The sequence below is a fragment of the Hylobates moloch genome, unplaced genomic scaffold (genome assembly GCF_009828535.3).
Source record: "Hylobates moloch isolate HMO894 unplaced genomic scaffold, HMol_V3 SCAFFOLD_6, whole genome shotgun sequence".
Lineage (NCBI taxonomy): Eukaryota > Metazoa > Chordata > Mammalia > Primates > Hylobatidae > Hylobates > Hylobates moloch.
The window spans coordinates 133,784,012-133,801,174 of record NW_026652281.1 but is presented as its reverse complement, the minus strand read 5'-3'; the positions used below and the strand labels follow the sequence as shown (position 1 = coordinate 133,801,174).

The following is a 17,163-nucleotide window of genomic DNA, read 5'->3' as shown; positions in this document are numbered from 1 at the left end:
GTTTTACCCAATAGGAACCAATCTGGCTTGCTTCTTCAAAGACAGAGAAGAGAGCAGTGGAGAGGGCAGTAGTAAACCGTGGCCAGAGAAGCCTATGTAGGTCATTAGAAAAGAAATTGAGGATGGCTGTTCCCTTGACATGGTCCAAATCCTGGGGACTCCCAAATTCCAGGCCATGTTTTACCTTATATTGAGCTCTCTTTTCATAAGGCAACCTGTGTGAATTTCTTCCCAAGAGCCAAAATGGCTTACCCAACTGATCAAAGGGATATGGAAGAGATGTTAATCTGAAAATTTATTTCTGAGGTAGAGTCAATAGGAGTGACTGATTTATTAACTGTGAGAGAGGAATTCCCTAAAGAAGTGGACAAGGGTGCTTTCCTTCTTACCAATCATTATTTTTATTAATATATTTTACAAGACTGCGGTCGAAATAATATTAAATACAAATTTTTTATACAGAAAGTGTAATAAAGTTAAAATAGTTCCTTGTAATTCATAGCATTATTGCAATGCTTACAAAATTTTTGCATAGAGTGTGCAAGGATTGATGTTATTCAAAACAAAACTAAAAAGCTCTTCTTACATCACACCCAAAACCAGAGAAAAACCAAACCAAAAATAATCCAAAGGCTGAACTCAGTTGCTTTATGGGAATGGGGTTTTTGTTTTTTGTTTTTTTTTTTTTTTTTTCAAAATCTCCAAGCAAATGGAACTTCCATGACCTCATCATTTTGGTTAAGAACATCAGAATCTGGCTTCTTCAGAAGCGCATCAAGCCAGCATAATGATGTATAGCCTCTGCCTTTTCCTTCTAAAACACGACCTCCTTAAGAAGTATGTCTCAGCTTCTTCATAATCTCAAAAAGGGAGAAACCTGACTGGGGGAGGTGGTTGATACATGAAAAACTTTATTCCCTCTGTCACAGAAAGACTAGATAAAAATTAAGTTAATTTTGTGTTCACTAAATTCAGATGTGCCAACACTTCCCTTTACTTTTCTAGAATCTTGCATCCCTTCCAGAGAGCTAGATTTCTGGCTCTGGTGAGGTTAGTCCTGTGAGACCCTTTAATGGTATCTATTCCTGGCTTGCCATTTGGATGTCTTAAACCATTAAAAAGGAAATCCTTGACTGACTTACTGTAGAGTAGAGTCTTTTTCATTTTTGGCTCATCCCTTTACTAAGGTTTTGCGGAGGGTTGTTGAACCAGGCAAGCACTGGCACTGGGGCTGAGTCTTTTGGGTATGGTGAGGAGCTCTATCCACAGTCCTCCCAGAGGACCAGATATGTGTTGTGGAAAAAGCACATCAGAGCAGGATGGACCCCAACCTCTTTGCTGCTGTGGCCCTCTAAGCTCTGGGTGAAGGCAGGTTGACAGCAGGGCTTTAACAAGGGCATTCTGGTTTCTAATCTTTTTGCATGATCCCTGGCTGAGTTAATTCTTCAAAACGACTTTGTCTTTTTAACTCTTACAGATCAAACCCTGATCCCTTTGCTTAGAAGATGAAAGCATTCCAAAGAAACCAAGCTGTAAGGAACTTCAGATGCACTCATTTTCTCCCTTCCTAGTTGAAACACCACCAACCTCATTGCTGAATCTAGGTTGCCAGTAAAATATACAGGTTCAAAGTTAAAGGGTGCCACTTTAAAAATAAGAATTGGCAAATGAGTCTCATTTTCAACTCAGATAAATTGGTAGTGACAGCCTGAGTGCTCTGGGGAGGAGAATTCTGCACTTAGGGAAGGGTATGGCCCATTAATGATGGCTGCCAAGGTGTGAGGCCAAAGGCATTACGGAACCAGAGTGGTCAGCTCAGCTCTGACACTGTATGCCTAATGCAGTCAGTGAGTCCCTGCTAGTTCTTTCTTATAGGGAAACAGAGACAATGATAGAAATGAGCTTCCTTGAGTTTTGCCACAAGTAAAGGTAGAGAAGAATACTGACCAAATAGTGTCAAAGATCAAAAGTAAGGTATTTGTCTTTTGAAGGGAAGTATAAAGGAAAGAGATGTATGTGTGCAGAAATGCTGACTTGTTTAGCCACACCCACAGATAATTGAGTATTACAATTTTCTCCTAAATGTGAGGCTAACAACCCAGGTATTTTCCGGTCTATTTTTTTTTAAGCTTGACTTGAGCATACACAGAACAAATTAATATTTTTTTTGTTCTAGATTCTATTATTCAGGCAGGCTTTCTATATTGTCCCCTTAGATATCTATACTTTAGTATAGATGCTGTCACTGTGAGAGACTATAGAAAGCAGGGAAAATAGAAGTTCTATAGCTTCATCTACCAAAGAAGATCTAGTTTAAAACCTAGTAGGGGACATGTCCCAACAACTTGAAAATTAGTTTGACATGTGGTGACTTTATAGCATAGTGGTCAGGAGTTAAACCTACATTCCAGCTCTGCCATTTTCTAGGTAATGGCTTTGGGCAAGTTTCTTAGCCACTGTAAGCCTCAGTTTTCACATCCGAATATTGGAACTATATTAGAACCCAACTCAAAGGGTTGTTTTGAGGATGAAGTAGAAGAATGTATGTAAAATGTTTAGCACAGTGCCTAGCAATAGCTCAGTGGATATTAATAAATATTCTTACAATTGAATAATAGAATACAACTCTTCCCATGTCTTAGGGTAGGCTTCAGATCCAGGAAAATCTCTTATGTTTTGCAAGATTTTGTGGGGTGGTTCTTTTTGGGGAGAAGTTTCATAGATTGGCTCAGATTGTCAAAAGAATCTATGGCACCCCAAAATGTTAGAACCCCATGAATTAGATGAATATGGGAACTAAAGAAACACTGTCTTCCTTGTTGACAAGTGTCGTCTTCCTGCCCTCAGACAATCCTTTGGCTACAAGTGTTCCCATGGAACCTAATAGACCAGTTTGGAGTTTCTCACTTTATGAAATTCTGAGTTATCTCTGATTTCACCAAAAACCCCAAATGTAGAAGTAGGATGTGAAGCCATTGGAAACTGAGGGACTATTAGACAACTCTAGGCATGTGGGGTGGATTTTAGATCAAGCAGATGTTTTCTTTTCTCTTCTCGCAAAGAAGTTGGCCTCATATTTGTGTTATTAAGCTGACCTTAGCTAATGTTCAGTGATGAAGCCAAATTGACTCACTTACTAGTGGGACTGTCCACATACTTAATGAGGCATTTGGAACCCCACTCTGGCCTTCCTATTGCAACAGGTGGATTTAGACACTAAACATGCTTCTCGATTACAGTGGCTGTTTCTTTGTTCTATTCCACCTGCAAATCTCAAAATGGGTGATGATATTACTGCTTGCTGGGCTGAAGTTGAGAAGCAGCAGTGAGTACTGTTGTTGGAAGGTTTGAGACTGTTTATTGATGGATTTGATAGCATCATTAACACTGTATGATGACATCACACTTACTATTGCATCAAGGGCTCGTGACATTCTTGCTCTTTCTCTAATAAGGATGCTAATTTCCTCCTAATCTGTCAATATCTACAAAAGGAAGGTAGCAGGAGAACCAAAGAAAACAGCATGTGTGAGCATGAGTTGCCCCAAAAAGGTTCTTTTCTTTTATATGTGTGCTCTAACAATACTCAAAAGGAGGACCTCCCACAAGTAATTATTTTCCCTTTGCCATTCAGACCTGCCTTGAGAAATTTCAAGGACTCTGTTATGAAGAAAGCTTTTAAGAACCATAGAACTCACATTGCTTTTGAACGTGCAAGCGCGTGTGCTGTGCTGTGCTGGCTGAAGCAGCAGGCTTCAGACTGCTTTATCTCTTATCAGTGGTTTGGCTTTGTGCATGAGAAATTCAGAGGCAACTGTATAATTTTAAATTCCGATTACCACAAAGAAAGAGATGCATCTGACATCCCAATGCCGTGGCTTTGACTGTTTTAATGGAAATATGTTGGAACTAGGGGAACCTTCCACCACAGAGATAGTGATGAAAGACCACAAGAGAGACATTTTATCTTTGAGATAAAAGGCCTGTTTTCGAAGGTTGTTTCTTATAACTTTTTCCCAACCTGCTACTAGGGCACCATGCAAATGTATCATTCCAGGAGCTGTTTCCTTATCCTTTTCATGCCTAAGATTTCTTGGGACAACGGGGAAGAGGGAGAACTGGTCTTGTTTAATGAAATTTTTGACCTTTAATAGAGCCTTGAAAAATCAGTATCAGGTGCTGGAATGGATCTATTTAACTTTTTGGTCCAAATCTCATACTACCTTTGGCCTAAAATAAAGCAAGATACTCTGATCTAGCTGCTGCCAGTTTATTTCAGCTGTTTCCAAATAAAAGGCTGAGGGATTCCCTTAAGTGACTTTGATTAGGGTCTGGTAAATGGGGGTCGTTTACATTTAAAAAAAAATCCTTCCTCCCCACCATGATACTCATACTTCCAAAGAGTCATCCACAGCTGATACTTTTTTTTTTTTAAGCAATATTGAGTATGAAGCCCTGGATGAGCAAAAGGGATGTTGACCAAAGGGATAAATGTCTGATAGGAGCCTGCCTTACCACACGGAAGCAGAGATGTCAGAATATGTCTTTTCAAAATATGTTGTTTTGTTTTTGTTTTGTTCTTTTTGCATTCCTTCTACACCAGAGAATGAAGACCCAGATTCTTAGAAATAAAGCCAAACTGGCATTCATCTGGTTTCTCACAGCATCAGCTTGATAAAAAGAATTTTACTGTATTTTTTGTCCCCATGTATTTTAAGTTGCTTTTTCCAATACTTCCAATTATTTATTGGTCCCACTAACTCTTCAAGCCTGGTGTGGCTGTAGGAACAGTAAGCACAGTGGCGGTGTTGATAACTGACGTGATGCGGGCTAAAAAGACATGTTAAGTCAAAACTATTCTCTGGAGGACCATGGAATGGGCATCTCTCTAGACTGTGGGAGGGTGAGGTGGAAAACTTTATATGAATATAGACAGCAGACAGAGCCTACAGGAAAGAGATTCTAAGGTTAAACCACAGGGTCCCCTACTTCACTTCTCATTACACAATGATGCTGACCTGCAGAACCTGGTATGTTCTATCTATTAAGGGTCTTGGAGGATCATAACTTTCTTTTTCCACTAAGCTTCCACTAATCCCATCCTCCCTGTTCCCAGGAATCCTCTGAGCCTGTGTTTCTCTGGCAGGAGGATCACTTACTTCCACATGTCTTGGAAGGCAGGCTTTCCACATGTAACATAAGGAAGGGCTTCCTTCCTGAAAGACTTTGCCAAGTAACTATATTCCCAAGCCTACACAGAAATGTAAGCTTACTCCCTGCTGTTTGGAAATGTGCTTTCTTTCCTGCTATATCCAATGCATACCACAAAAACCTCTAGGTCAGGGGTCAGGAAACTTTATCTGTGAAGGACTAAATAGTAAGTAATCTATGCTTTGTGGGATACATAGTCTCTGACACAACTACTCCATCCACTGCTGTAGTGTAAAATCAGAAAACATGTAAATGAATGTATGTGGCTATGTGACAATAAAACTTTAATTGCAGGAAAAGGTGGTGAGTCAGATTTGGTTTCCAGGTCATAGTTTGCCGATCTCTGCTCTAGGGTCAAACCTCAAGCAAACTTTGGTCTATGGTTGCTGGATATGCGATGAAAATTATCCAAAGAGAAAATGACCTAAAGGATGTTCAAAGCCAGCTCAAGTTTATAACATCTATCCCTTGGGTAACATAACAATTATAAAGCCACATGTCAGGTTTTACCTAGGTAGATGTCACCATAAGGGCTTTTGAAAACCTCTGTGATACTTGAATAGTTTCCCAAGACTTCTATGACTTCTTGAGCAGATATCAAATAGAAGTAAATGTTGAATATATTTGGAAATCAGTTTTTAATTTGTAAGAATCTTCTGAACAATATTAACATACTAGAACTTCTAGTATATTGAAGGTTCATTTGGACTGTTATGATACCAGCTGTTTAATATACCCAAAGGTGCGATTGTCTAGAAAATATCATATATAAAGATTAGAAAGAATCTCATTTTTTAAAAAGTAGGCGTTAGTAGATTTTAATGTAAAAGCTTCTCCCCTACCCCCAAGAATTCAGGTAAAATTTTTCTCTTGACCATCGACAAATATTCTAGTTTGAGGGTGTTGGGATAAAAAGATGTACATTGAGAAACTTATAATGCATTTTACTACCAATTTCCAAAATCTGAACAAAATGCATAATTTAACCCATATCAAATTTACTGCTTATTACTTTGTATATTGTGGTCACTTAGCATAAATGAAAAATAGAATGTTATGTCTGTTCCCAATAGGTACTTGATTTATATGGTTGATTGCTCTTATTTTTATTCTGTTTGTGATCTCACTACCCTCAGGATTAAATTTTGCACGTGGGATCACACCAGTCTCTTTTATTGGCATAAAACTTGTGGCGCTAATCTCATTCCTTCACGTGGTGATTAGAACAAAATCTAAGGAAAAAGGTTCTGGGAACTTTTTCCTTTTTTGTCATCTAAAGATTAATGAACTTGAGATGGCAAAATGCAAAGACAGTCTGCTTTAAAAAATCACCTGTCTTAACCTATCTAGCCACAAATGACTTTGTAGCTATTATTGTTTATCTGAATGATATGGGATAGGTGCTCCTAGTAGCCAAGGAGTGCGCTTCCTGGCTTGGAAAAACCCTGTGTTGATACATACAGATTCTGGCAACATGGCCCTATGGAATATTAATTATACTGATCCAGAGTAATCTGATGTCTTTTATGGTTTTCCTTTTTAGACCTTAATGCTACAAACCAACCAATCACTGGGTCTCACCCCTAAGAGTGACCAGCCCAACTCTTCTGCATGAGATATTGAACAAGAGTGCTTGGAGTGAGTTTGGGGTCTGGACGCCAGCAGCATCACTGGCCAGGCTAGGACCCATGCCACTGTCCCCCACCATCTACTTCTAAGTGGCTAAGCAACACACAGATTGCTTTTACTTCCCATGTGTGCAAATCTCAGCCTGATGCTTCAGTGTCATCTCAAAAAATATCAAATCTTTTATTTCTCTCCTATCACAAAACTTCCCTTGCTTGTAAAGTAAGAAAAAGTAAAACCTTGTTGAGGGAAAAGAAAAATGCAAATGCCACCCAGGCCTACAAATACTACTTCATTTAGGCTTGCAGGGCCACTGCTTTCCAAATGGCATCCAGGACTGTCTAAGCCAGTGATGAGTTCATTCTGGGCTCTTTGAAATCCACATCTGCCAGCCATTTGGCTTGTCTATCAGCTTTTAAGATGTCCAGTCATAACTAAATCATTCCCCTCCAATCACCCAAAATAAACTATAGGTAACAAGATAAATAAGATGTGCTTCTCCTTGCTGAGTGCATTGACTTAAGGCATAGGCACATTTCCCCCTCTTTGAACAGAGATGGTGTAATCCCCTGTCCCAGCACAAGAGCTGGCCAGGGTGACCCTGGAGCATGATGATGAAGGTGGGGTGATGAGAGGTAGCTGATGGCGGGAATGAGGTGCTGCTCCCACATACAGGGAAGCAGGTACTGCTGGGCCCCAGGGGACACAGTGATTCTCATAAAGACACTCAGTTTGTATTATCTTTCAGTGAGCAATTCTGGTGGCATGTAGTGCTTCTTAGAGAAAGCACAATAGTGGCTTTAGGAATATGAATATCCCGGCACTGAAAAAATACATAAGAAGATCAAAGTCAGAGTCTGTGAATGCCTTTAAAAATAAAGGGCATTGTTTTGACATTACCCACCAATCCTAAGAAACATAGTAAACATAATTAGGTTCCTGATGCTACTCTTAATTAGACTTCCAGGCTTCTTTTGGGGTAGGAGTTCTGCTCTTAGGGATTTTGATTGACCTGATCATTGTGGGTTGAAATCTTTTGGTTAAAGTCAGAAGTGAGAACAGAACAGCTTTTAAGCCATTTTTCCTTTAAAAAAACAGATATATCACCCGTTTGTTCATTGCCCGTCAGGCCATTGAGTAGCTTCCAGCTGACTGAGGAGCAGCTGTTATCTTATTTTGTGCTGATTTACAGCTCCTAATTTGACTGTAGGAGAATCTGTGAGTTTGGAGGGAGCAAGATAGCAGAAGTTGGGTGAGCAGTTCAAAATTTGCTGAAATTTCATCCTCCTCATTCATTCAACTACAAAAATCCCAATATGTTTGGTAGCCAAGGTAGGCCAGCCATTTTGAGTTCCTACGGCTGACTTCCACAGCGTTGCCGGTCCCTAGCTTGAAGAGGGGGAAGTTAGCCAGCCTTACTAAAGCTAAAACAGGAAATCAAATGCCTACTTTTGATACAAAGGTCTCAGAGCTTGAGTGCGACTTTGAGATTCCCGCCATCACTCCCTCGTAATGACACTAAAGGAGAAGATATGCTGCTACTCAAACATCTAGATGAAGATTCTGTCAGTGTTCAATACGCTGTGTGATTCTGAATAGTCTGGGGAATGTTGGGATGGATGTGTGTTTAGATTTCTGTCACACAGGTGGTGGGGATGGGATGGAAAATGACAGTGGATATTGCAGGGTCACCCATGGTTCCTTTTGTACTGAAACCTCATTTTATACAGAGGATATATATATTTATTTATATATATTTATATATATTTATATCCACCCACACACGCAAACACACTCAAGCACACACACACACGTACACATACACACAAGGTCTTTGATAGGCTTTCTGTGTTCTAGTAAAAATAGCTGGCAGCCAGTGTCTAAAGCCAAAAAAGGCCTTTATGCTGCCAACAATGTCCACTATGGATAGTCTTTCAGAGGCAGACACTTGTGTTTATCTGACAAGTGGACCCAGCTCCTGCCTGAGACAGGAATAATCTCCCATTGGCGCAGACGCAGATCTCGAAGACCTTCTGCCTTGTTCCTGTAGGCGTGTAGGATCCGTGAGGCAGTCTAGGTAGTCTGATTTTTGCAGCATCTAACTTAATCTAAAGAGAGAGAATAGGAAGGAAAGCATCGGTCAGAGGCTGTCGTCTCTTCTCTTGACATTCAGAAACAGCAAATGAATGTTCAATTCAACTGAAATCTAATGAGCACCTACTATGTGTTGATTATTTTTGGTACTGGGGATTTGGATACCAACAAGACGGAAAGTCTCTACCTTCACAAAAGCTTAGATTCTAGCAAGATAATGCTGCACTGGCCTATGTTAGCATTTTGCAAAAACATGTCATACAGAATGTGAATAGAGTCCTAGAGTCAAATAAATATGAAAATGTGACATTTAACAATTTTCTTTACTATGGGACTTATCAGATCCTACTATGACTGTGTGCAAGGTGAGTGTTCAAGAGGAGAATAGAGTATGTAACATTTTCCAACTTTTAAATGCTAGTGAGCCTTTCTGCTTTTTTTTTCTTTTTCTAACAATTTATGGGGCTGATGGTCTATAAAATATACTTTGGGAAAAACATGCCTATAAAAATAAACACTGGTGGAAGGTGCCATTAGATTTATGATTATAACTGATTCCTCCAGAGTTCAAATTCTGATAGCTATAAACTGCATATGTGAGGTAGCCACATTTTTATATGTGTGTGGTTTGCAGTTTGTGGCTGCTTGAAGAGGCAGTTGTGATAATTGAATGTTCTGACTATCTCTTCTAAAACAAAATAGCAAATGCCATACCAATCAAAAGGGGTACTTTTATATCCATAGAGTGGATGTATAGAAGCAGGTAGAGACTGATAACCTCTCTCATTGAATAGTCAGGTGGAATAGCATTTTTCTTAAAAAAAACCAACAACAACAACAACAGATTTTTTTACTCTATGATTAAATAGCAAAGTTCACTTACGAGCACTTTGAAGCCATTTTTAAAAGTTTACAGACAAATCATATTTTGGGTGTGGGTAGTAATTGGCTTGTCTTGCTTGCAAAAACACAAGCAGCATTTCTGTTCACCCAACTGGGACTGTGTTGGCATAAGAGAATGAATATCTGTAGTGTTTCATTCCCTTGCTGCCTAGTCTTACCCTATTAAGTTTTGGCTTGTTCTGGTTGGGACAGCTGTTCAATCTGCCTCCCCATTTTCAGTGAAAACAGAAACATGTGACACAAAGTAACGACAAGTAAATTAAGTTCATCTTGAGCCAGATGTGTATAATATATACAGATTAATTATGTTGGCTAACAAAATCTTATTTTAAGGTGACAAGAGAGAATTTGAAAAGAGCATTCATTTTCATGGTCATATAATTCTGTACTTGGAATACATGCCATTATCTCTGCATTTTACAAATAACGAATCATCACTTTGATGGATTGTGGGTTTGGCTTATAATCATGCTGCTCAATTGTTTCAGAAATAAAACCTGCTTGGCTCCTTTTGATACACCATAGGATCCAACTCCGAGGTCAACCAGTTATGGGAAGGGTTGGCCTGTTGGAGCTGTAGCTCTTTGAACTTCTGTCCTTCTCACCCCTCACCTCTCCATCTTTGGATTCCAGTCTCAGCTCTGTCCTGCAGGTAGCTTCCATATTGCCAGCTTCTGCATTGATTTCCACTCCTTTTGGGGCCTCCATCACTAGAGACCGGGTTGGGGACTCCAACCTGAAAAACACCCAAGATCAACAATAAAGATCCCTTTTTCTTTTTAATAAATACAAAAGGAAGTTCATGCTCAAGGACATTAACAAGGCATTCCAGTATTTGATCAGAGAATTTTTTAAAGTTTTGCTTTACAAACTTGGTCAAGTTTATGACAGGGAACATAATAAGTCTAGGCTTTATCTTTGTTGCATTTTACAAAGGCTGTAAGGAAAGTGTTCTAGGATCCTGGTTTCACTTGATCTTATATCCAAGTGTTGTTTTATTGGTATAATTAATCAAACTCATAAAAGCTTTTTTTTGGTAAAAGTAAGTCAATCCCAGATCTAAACTGAGCTTCCTGGAATTGGTAGGTATCCTTTCTACTTTGTCCTGCTTCTGTATCTTCCATGGAGGCAGAAACAGATAGAGGTTAAGAAAATGGGTCTAGGAGTCTGACATACTTGGAGTGAAGCCATGGGGTGGCCACTAAATGACCATGGGTAAGTCTTTCTTTACCTCCTCTTTCCTTTCTAAAATCTCTTAAAGCCTCAGTTTCCTCATCTATAAAGTGCTTCAAATAGTGCCTGACACAATAGAAATGCAAATATGTATTATATATTACCATTACTGCTGTTACTATTGTTACAATACCAACCAATCATAAGAAAGCCTCAGGCCCTAACCTTCAATGCAGTTGTCATTTCTGCATTGCAGAGAGGGTCAGTGGTTGCCAGGGGCTGGGGAGGAGAGGTGGTCTGACTGCAAAGGGACACCATAAGAAAAACATGTTTTGTGTGATGGAACTTGATTGCAGTGGTGGTTACAGGTCTTTATGAATTTCTGAAAACTTTCAGATGAGTGAATTTTATGGTATGTAAGATAAAAAATAAATCGAGAGAATCAGCCACATTCTATGCTAATTATGATGGCAAAACAGGATAATACTCCTCAGGAAGCTTTTTGCCTAATTCATATAATGAGAAAAACATTAACTGAAACTCAGCCATCCCCTAAATATTCTAGATTTTATTTTTATTTTTCTTAGAAACAGGGTCTCATCCTGTTGCTCAGGCTGGAGTGCAGTGTCACAATTATAGCTCACTGCCATTTCAAATTCCTGTGCTTAAGTGATCCTCTGGCCTCAGCCTCCTGAGTAGCTGGGCATGTGCCACCACGGGCAGCTAATTTTTAAATTTTTTGTAGAGATAGAGTCTTGCTATGTTTGCCCAGGCTGGTCTCAAATTCCTGGGCTCAAGTGATCTTCCCTCTTTGGCCTCTCAAAGTGCTGATTACAATCATGAACCGTCATACCAAATTGATTTTAATACTATTACCAGATAGGAATGTATGAAGATCCTCCTCTCTCTTACAAAGAAAGTATCCTAACTTAGGAACAGAGACCTCAGCAATGGTCCTCAAAACACTCTGATCCAGACCAATTTCCTGAGTTTAATTTGAGTGCTTCTAATTTTCAGACACCTTAAACATGTTAAAAAGGAACATCATTCTCCTTGCCCACTATTGATTCTTTGTTCTGTTTTTGCCACTGCCTCTGAGTAGGGTAAAGCCTCTTGGGCCTCAGTAAGTGGCCAACAGAGCAAGCTGACCAGTAAGATCCACTACGGAGCAACCCCCAGCCACACTGCACAAACGCCAAGAGAGAGCTCACCCACATTTTTCAGGTCTAGGTTCCTGAGGATTGCTTCCAGGCAGCAGCCTTCTCCCTTGAATTGTCCCGCCTACAATGACTCAACTAAAATCATCAAGAGAAGCAATAGTCCTGGAGTACTTATGAAAGGATTGGCCTGAGTTTCTATGTAAATAATTTTTTCTTCTGTGGTCTCACTCCCTTTGGGTGTGGCAAAAATCTTCCACTCCCCACTTCCCCTCCTCTTAAGACCTTCACCAGAACCAGGTGCAGTTCTGCCCATTGTTGTGGTTCATCTCATTTGCATTTGGTTTGATAATGTCAGTGCAACAGGGAGAGGGACTCATTAGCAGGACAACAGAAAGTGATGTCTGTGCAGTATGGCCTGGTCTAGAACCTTAATCCAACTAACTGGAGCTGCCCCTGTGCTCTTGACGCCCTCTCACTTTTGAGATATGAAGATGGTTTTTTGCCATTCTCTATTTTTTTCTCTCTTATACAGTCTGGTTGATGTACACACTTTATTCTAAGTTTTCTAACTGCTTCTGTTTCCACTAATGTCGATACCTTTCTCCTTGTAGGATGAGTTTGCGCTCTTACCATACTGCCTGCTCACCTCTTATCAGTGTCACTGCCATCCTCCCCCTGTCCAGGTGAGAGTCCTCCTGTCATCTTTTCTCTTTCTTCCTTCTTCCCTCAGTTAACACGTCTTTTAACTCAGAACTTCTCCGTTCTCAGAATCAAGCCATGGAGTGGCCACTAAATGACCATGGGCAAATCTTTCTTCCTTTCCCTCCTCTTTTCTTCCTAAAATTTCTTAGAATCATTCTCAAATGTGAGCATCAGAATCGCCGGGAGGGGTTATGAAAGGATCGCCTGTAACCTGGACTACTGTAACTGTCTCTCAAGTTTTGTCTCTAGTTTTTCCTTTTTCCCAATGAACTTCACACAAAAATATATCTTCCTGAAGTAAGTTTTGAATATTTTTATTTATTTATTATTTTATTATTATACTTTAAGTTTTAGGGTACATGTGCACAACGTGCAGATTTGTTACATATGTATACATGTGCCACGTTGTTGTGCTGCACCCATTAACTCGTCATGTAGCACTAGGTATATCTCCTAATGCTATCCCTACCCGCTCCCCCAACCCCACAACAGTCTCCACTGTGTGATGTTCACCTTCCTGTGTCCATGTGTTCTCACTGTTCAATTCCCACCTATGAATGAGAACATGTGGTGTTTGGTTTTTTTGTCCTTGCAATAGTTTGCTGAGAATGATGGTTTCCAGTTTCATCCATGTCCCTACAAAGGACATGAACTCATCATTTTTTATGGCTGATAGTATTCCATGGTGTATATGTGCCACATTTTCTTAATCCAGTCTATCATTGATGGACATTTGGCTTGGTTCCAAGTCTTTCCTATCATGAATAGTGCCGCAATAAACATACGTGTGCATGTGTCTTTATAGCAGCATGATTTATAATCTTTTGGGTGTATACCCAGTAATGGGATGGCTGGGTCAAATGGTATTTCTAGTTCTAGATCCCTGAGGAATCACCACACTGACTTCCACAATGGTTGAACTAGTTTACAGTCCCACCAACAGTGTAAAAGTGTTCCTATTTCTCCACATCCTCTCCAGCACCTGTTGTTTCCTGACTTTTGAATGATGGCCATTCTAACTGGTGTGAGATGGTATCTCATTGTGGTTTTGATTTGCATTTCTCTGATGGCCAGTGATGAGTATTTTTTCATGTGTTTTTTGGCTGCATAAATGTCTTCTTTTGAGAAGTGTCTGTTCATATCCTTCGCCCACTTTTTGATGGAGTTGTTTGTTTTTTTTCTTGTAAATTTGTTTGAGTTCATTGTAGATTCTGGATATTAGCCCTTTGTCAGATGAGTAGGTTGTGAAATTTTCTCCTATTTTGTAGGTTGCCTGTTCACTCTGATGGTAGTTTCTTTTGCTGTACAGAAGCTCTTTAGTTTAATTAGATCCCATTTGTCAATTTTGGCTTTTGTTGCCATTGCTTTTGGTGTTTTAGTCATGAAGTCTTTGCCCATGCCTATGTCCTGAATGGTACTGCCTAGGTTTTCTTCTAGGGTTTTTATGGTTTTAGGTCTAACATGTAAGTCTTTAATCCATCTTGAATTAATTTTTGTATAAGGTGTAAGGAAGGGATCCAGTTTCAGCTTTCTCCATATGGCTAGCCAGTTTTCCCAGCACCATTTATTAAATAGGGAATCCTTTCCCCATTGCTTGTTTTTGTCAGGTTTGTCAAAGATCAGATAGTTGTAGATATGCAGCATTATTTCTGAGGGCTCTGTTCTGTTCCATTGATCTATATCTCTGTTTTGGTACCAGTACCATGCTGTTTTGGTTACTGTAGCCTTGTAGTATAGTTTAAAGTCAGGTAATGTGATGCCTCTAGCTTTTAGTGTTTTCTAATTTAAAATGTTTTGAATTTTGATCTGAATTATTAAATTTTATGAATAGACACAAAATAATATGAAATTATAAATATGGTATAAAGAATGATAATGCTGGCCAGCACGGTAGCTCACATCTAGAATCCCAGCACTTTGGGAGGCCAAGGCAGGTGGATCACCTGAGGCCAGGAGTTCGAGACCAGCCTGACCAACATGGTGAAACCCCATCTCTACTAAATAGAAAAAAATTAGCCGGGTGTGGTGGCAGGTGCCTATAATCCCAGCTACTTGGGAAGCTGAGGCAAGAGAATTGCTTGAACCCAAGAGGCAGAGGTTGCAGTGAGCTGAGGTTGTGCCACTGCACTCTAGCCTGGGAGACAGAGCAAGACTCCATCTTGCGGGGGAAAAAAGAAAGAATGACAATGCTTTTTGACATGGTTTTAAAGAATGACAATGGTTTTGTATAATTATCATCTTTTTTAAGAAAAAACAAATTTTGTAGCAACCTGAGCTCCTCTTCCTGATCCCTTCTATTTCCTTCCCTCCCTGGGAATAACAACTATTAGTAATTTTGTGTTTGCTGTTTTCCTGCTTTTGTTTATGACTAAATTTGCATCCTTAAACAATACACTACTATTGCATACTTCACACACAGAATAATTCCACTTTATAATTCTTTAATGACTTTCATTTTCCCTCCTCAATATGATGTTTCTGAGGTTATTCTACATTTCAGCACATAGCTGTAATTTAGTCAATTTCCCTAGTGTTACCATATACCATGATTTATTTGTCCATTCTAATGTCGGACACTGGGTTGGTTTTGGGTTTTTGTTTTTACAAATGGTGCAACCATGAACATTCTTGTGTGTGGCTCCTGATGCCTGAATGCAAAAGTCTCTTTCAGACTAATGTGGGAGAGCAGACTTGCTACTTCTAAGGATCTGCATATCTACAGCTTTATTAGATAATGGCAAAGAGCTTTCCAAAGTGATTGCCCCAACTGACTTTCCCACTAGTGTATAATGTTCCAGTTGTTCGCTTTCTTGCTGACATTTGATATGGCTAATTATGAAATGAGTGTGAAATGGGATGCCATTGTCTTTTAAAACTGCATTTACCTAATTATTAATGGCGTTAAGCATCTTGCCATTTGTAAGCCATTTGGGATTTTCGTCAGTGAAATGTTTTCATCTATTTTATTTCTATTTTTTGTCTATTTTTATTTTTTTTGTGTGTGTGATTGTGGCATACTTTTATATAACCTGAAAAATATTCAGCAGTTCTATGTATTGACAATTTCTTCTTTCTGTTTGTGGTTTGTCTTTTATATTTAGCATCTGTGGATGAACAGAGGTTTTATATTTTAATGCAGACAAATTTATGGTCTTTTGGAATAGGGATTGCACTTTCTATGTCTTACCTGAGCAATCCTTCCCTACACTGAGGTCATGAAGCTCTTCTATAGTCTTCAAAGGTTTTATGTTTTCTTTTTTCATTACGTCTCTAATTCATCAGGTATTAATTTTTGTGTATAGTCTGAGGTTGGGGTCAAAAGAGATGGAGATTATCTCAACATATGTTGAAAAAGCCAATATTTAGGTCCATCATAAATAATATTCCCATACCTTTATGGCTCTCTTTTGGGGTTTTCTAGTCTATTATTCTATTTGTCTATCCCTGCAAAATATTGTTTAATTAAATATTGTTGCTTACTTATTTGAGTTTTAAAATTCCTTTATACTTCATAAGGCAAATCCTCTTACCTTATTCTTATTCAAGAATGTCTTAGCGATTCTTGGGTCTTCCACATACATTTTGGAATGAACTTAAGTTTCATAAGGAAATTCTGTGGGAATTTGGATGGGATTCAAATTCAATCCATGAATACTGTAGCTATCTCCAATTACTTATGTTTTATTTGATGTATTTCAATAGGTTAACCTATCTTTTGTAGCTATTGAAAATGGTATTTTTTTAAAAAGTATTTCTCATTCTCCTATTCCCTGGAATATAGATATCCTATTTTCCTGAAATATAGATATCTAATTGACTTTTTTTGTATGTTGATCTTAAAAATCAACACCTAGGTAAGCTGTTTTTCATAATCTATCTGTAGGTTATTTTAGGTTTTCATTGCAACTATAAATTATGTTAATTTGTGAAAGTTTTATATCTTTTTTTTTTTTTGAGACAGAGTTTTGCTCTTGTTGCCCAGGCTGAACTGCAGTGGCGCAATCTTGGCTTACTACCGCCTCAGCCTCCCAAGTAGCTGGGACTACAGGTGCCCACCACCACACCTGGCTAATTTTTGTATTTTTAGTAGAGACAGGGTTTCACCATGTTGGCCAGGCTGATCTCAAACTCAAGTGATCTGCCTGCCTGGGCCTCCTAAAGTGCTGAGATTAGAGGCATGAGCCACTGCACGCGGCTGTCATTTCTTATGCTAATTCTTTTTCTTTTTATACTGTACTGTCTAGAACCATACAATACAGTGTTGATTAGGAGTAAAGAAATGAAAACCTTGCTT

The 17,163-nt window shown here is 39.1% G+C and overlaps 1 protein-coding gene across 2 annotated transcripts in view; it reads right to left on the bottom strand.

Moving 5' to 3' along the window:
* Positions 1 to 377: 377 nt before the first annotated feature.
* Positions 378 to 17,163, bottom strand: part of SGCD (sarcoglycan delta) — a 423,006-nt gene continuing 406,220 nt past the window's right edge. For both annotated transcript variants that reach the window (XM_032158477.2, XM_032158481.2), the window contains 2 exons: positions 10,447 to 10,570; positions 378 to 8,945 (listed from right to left, as the gene is read on the bottom strand). In XM_032158477.2, the coding sequence (XP_032014368.2) occupies positions 8,772 to 8,945; positions 10,447 to 10,570 (298 nt within the window). In that variant the 3' untranslated portion in view covers positions 378 to 8,771. The remainder of the gene's footprint in view (positions 8,946 to 10,446; positions 10,571 to 17,163) is intronic.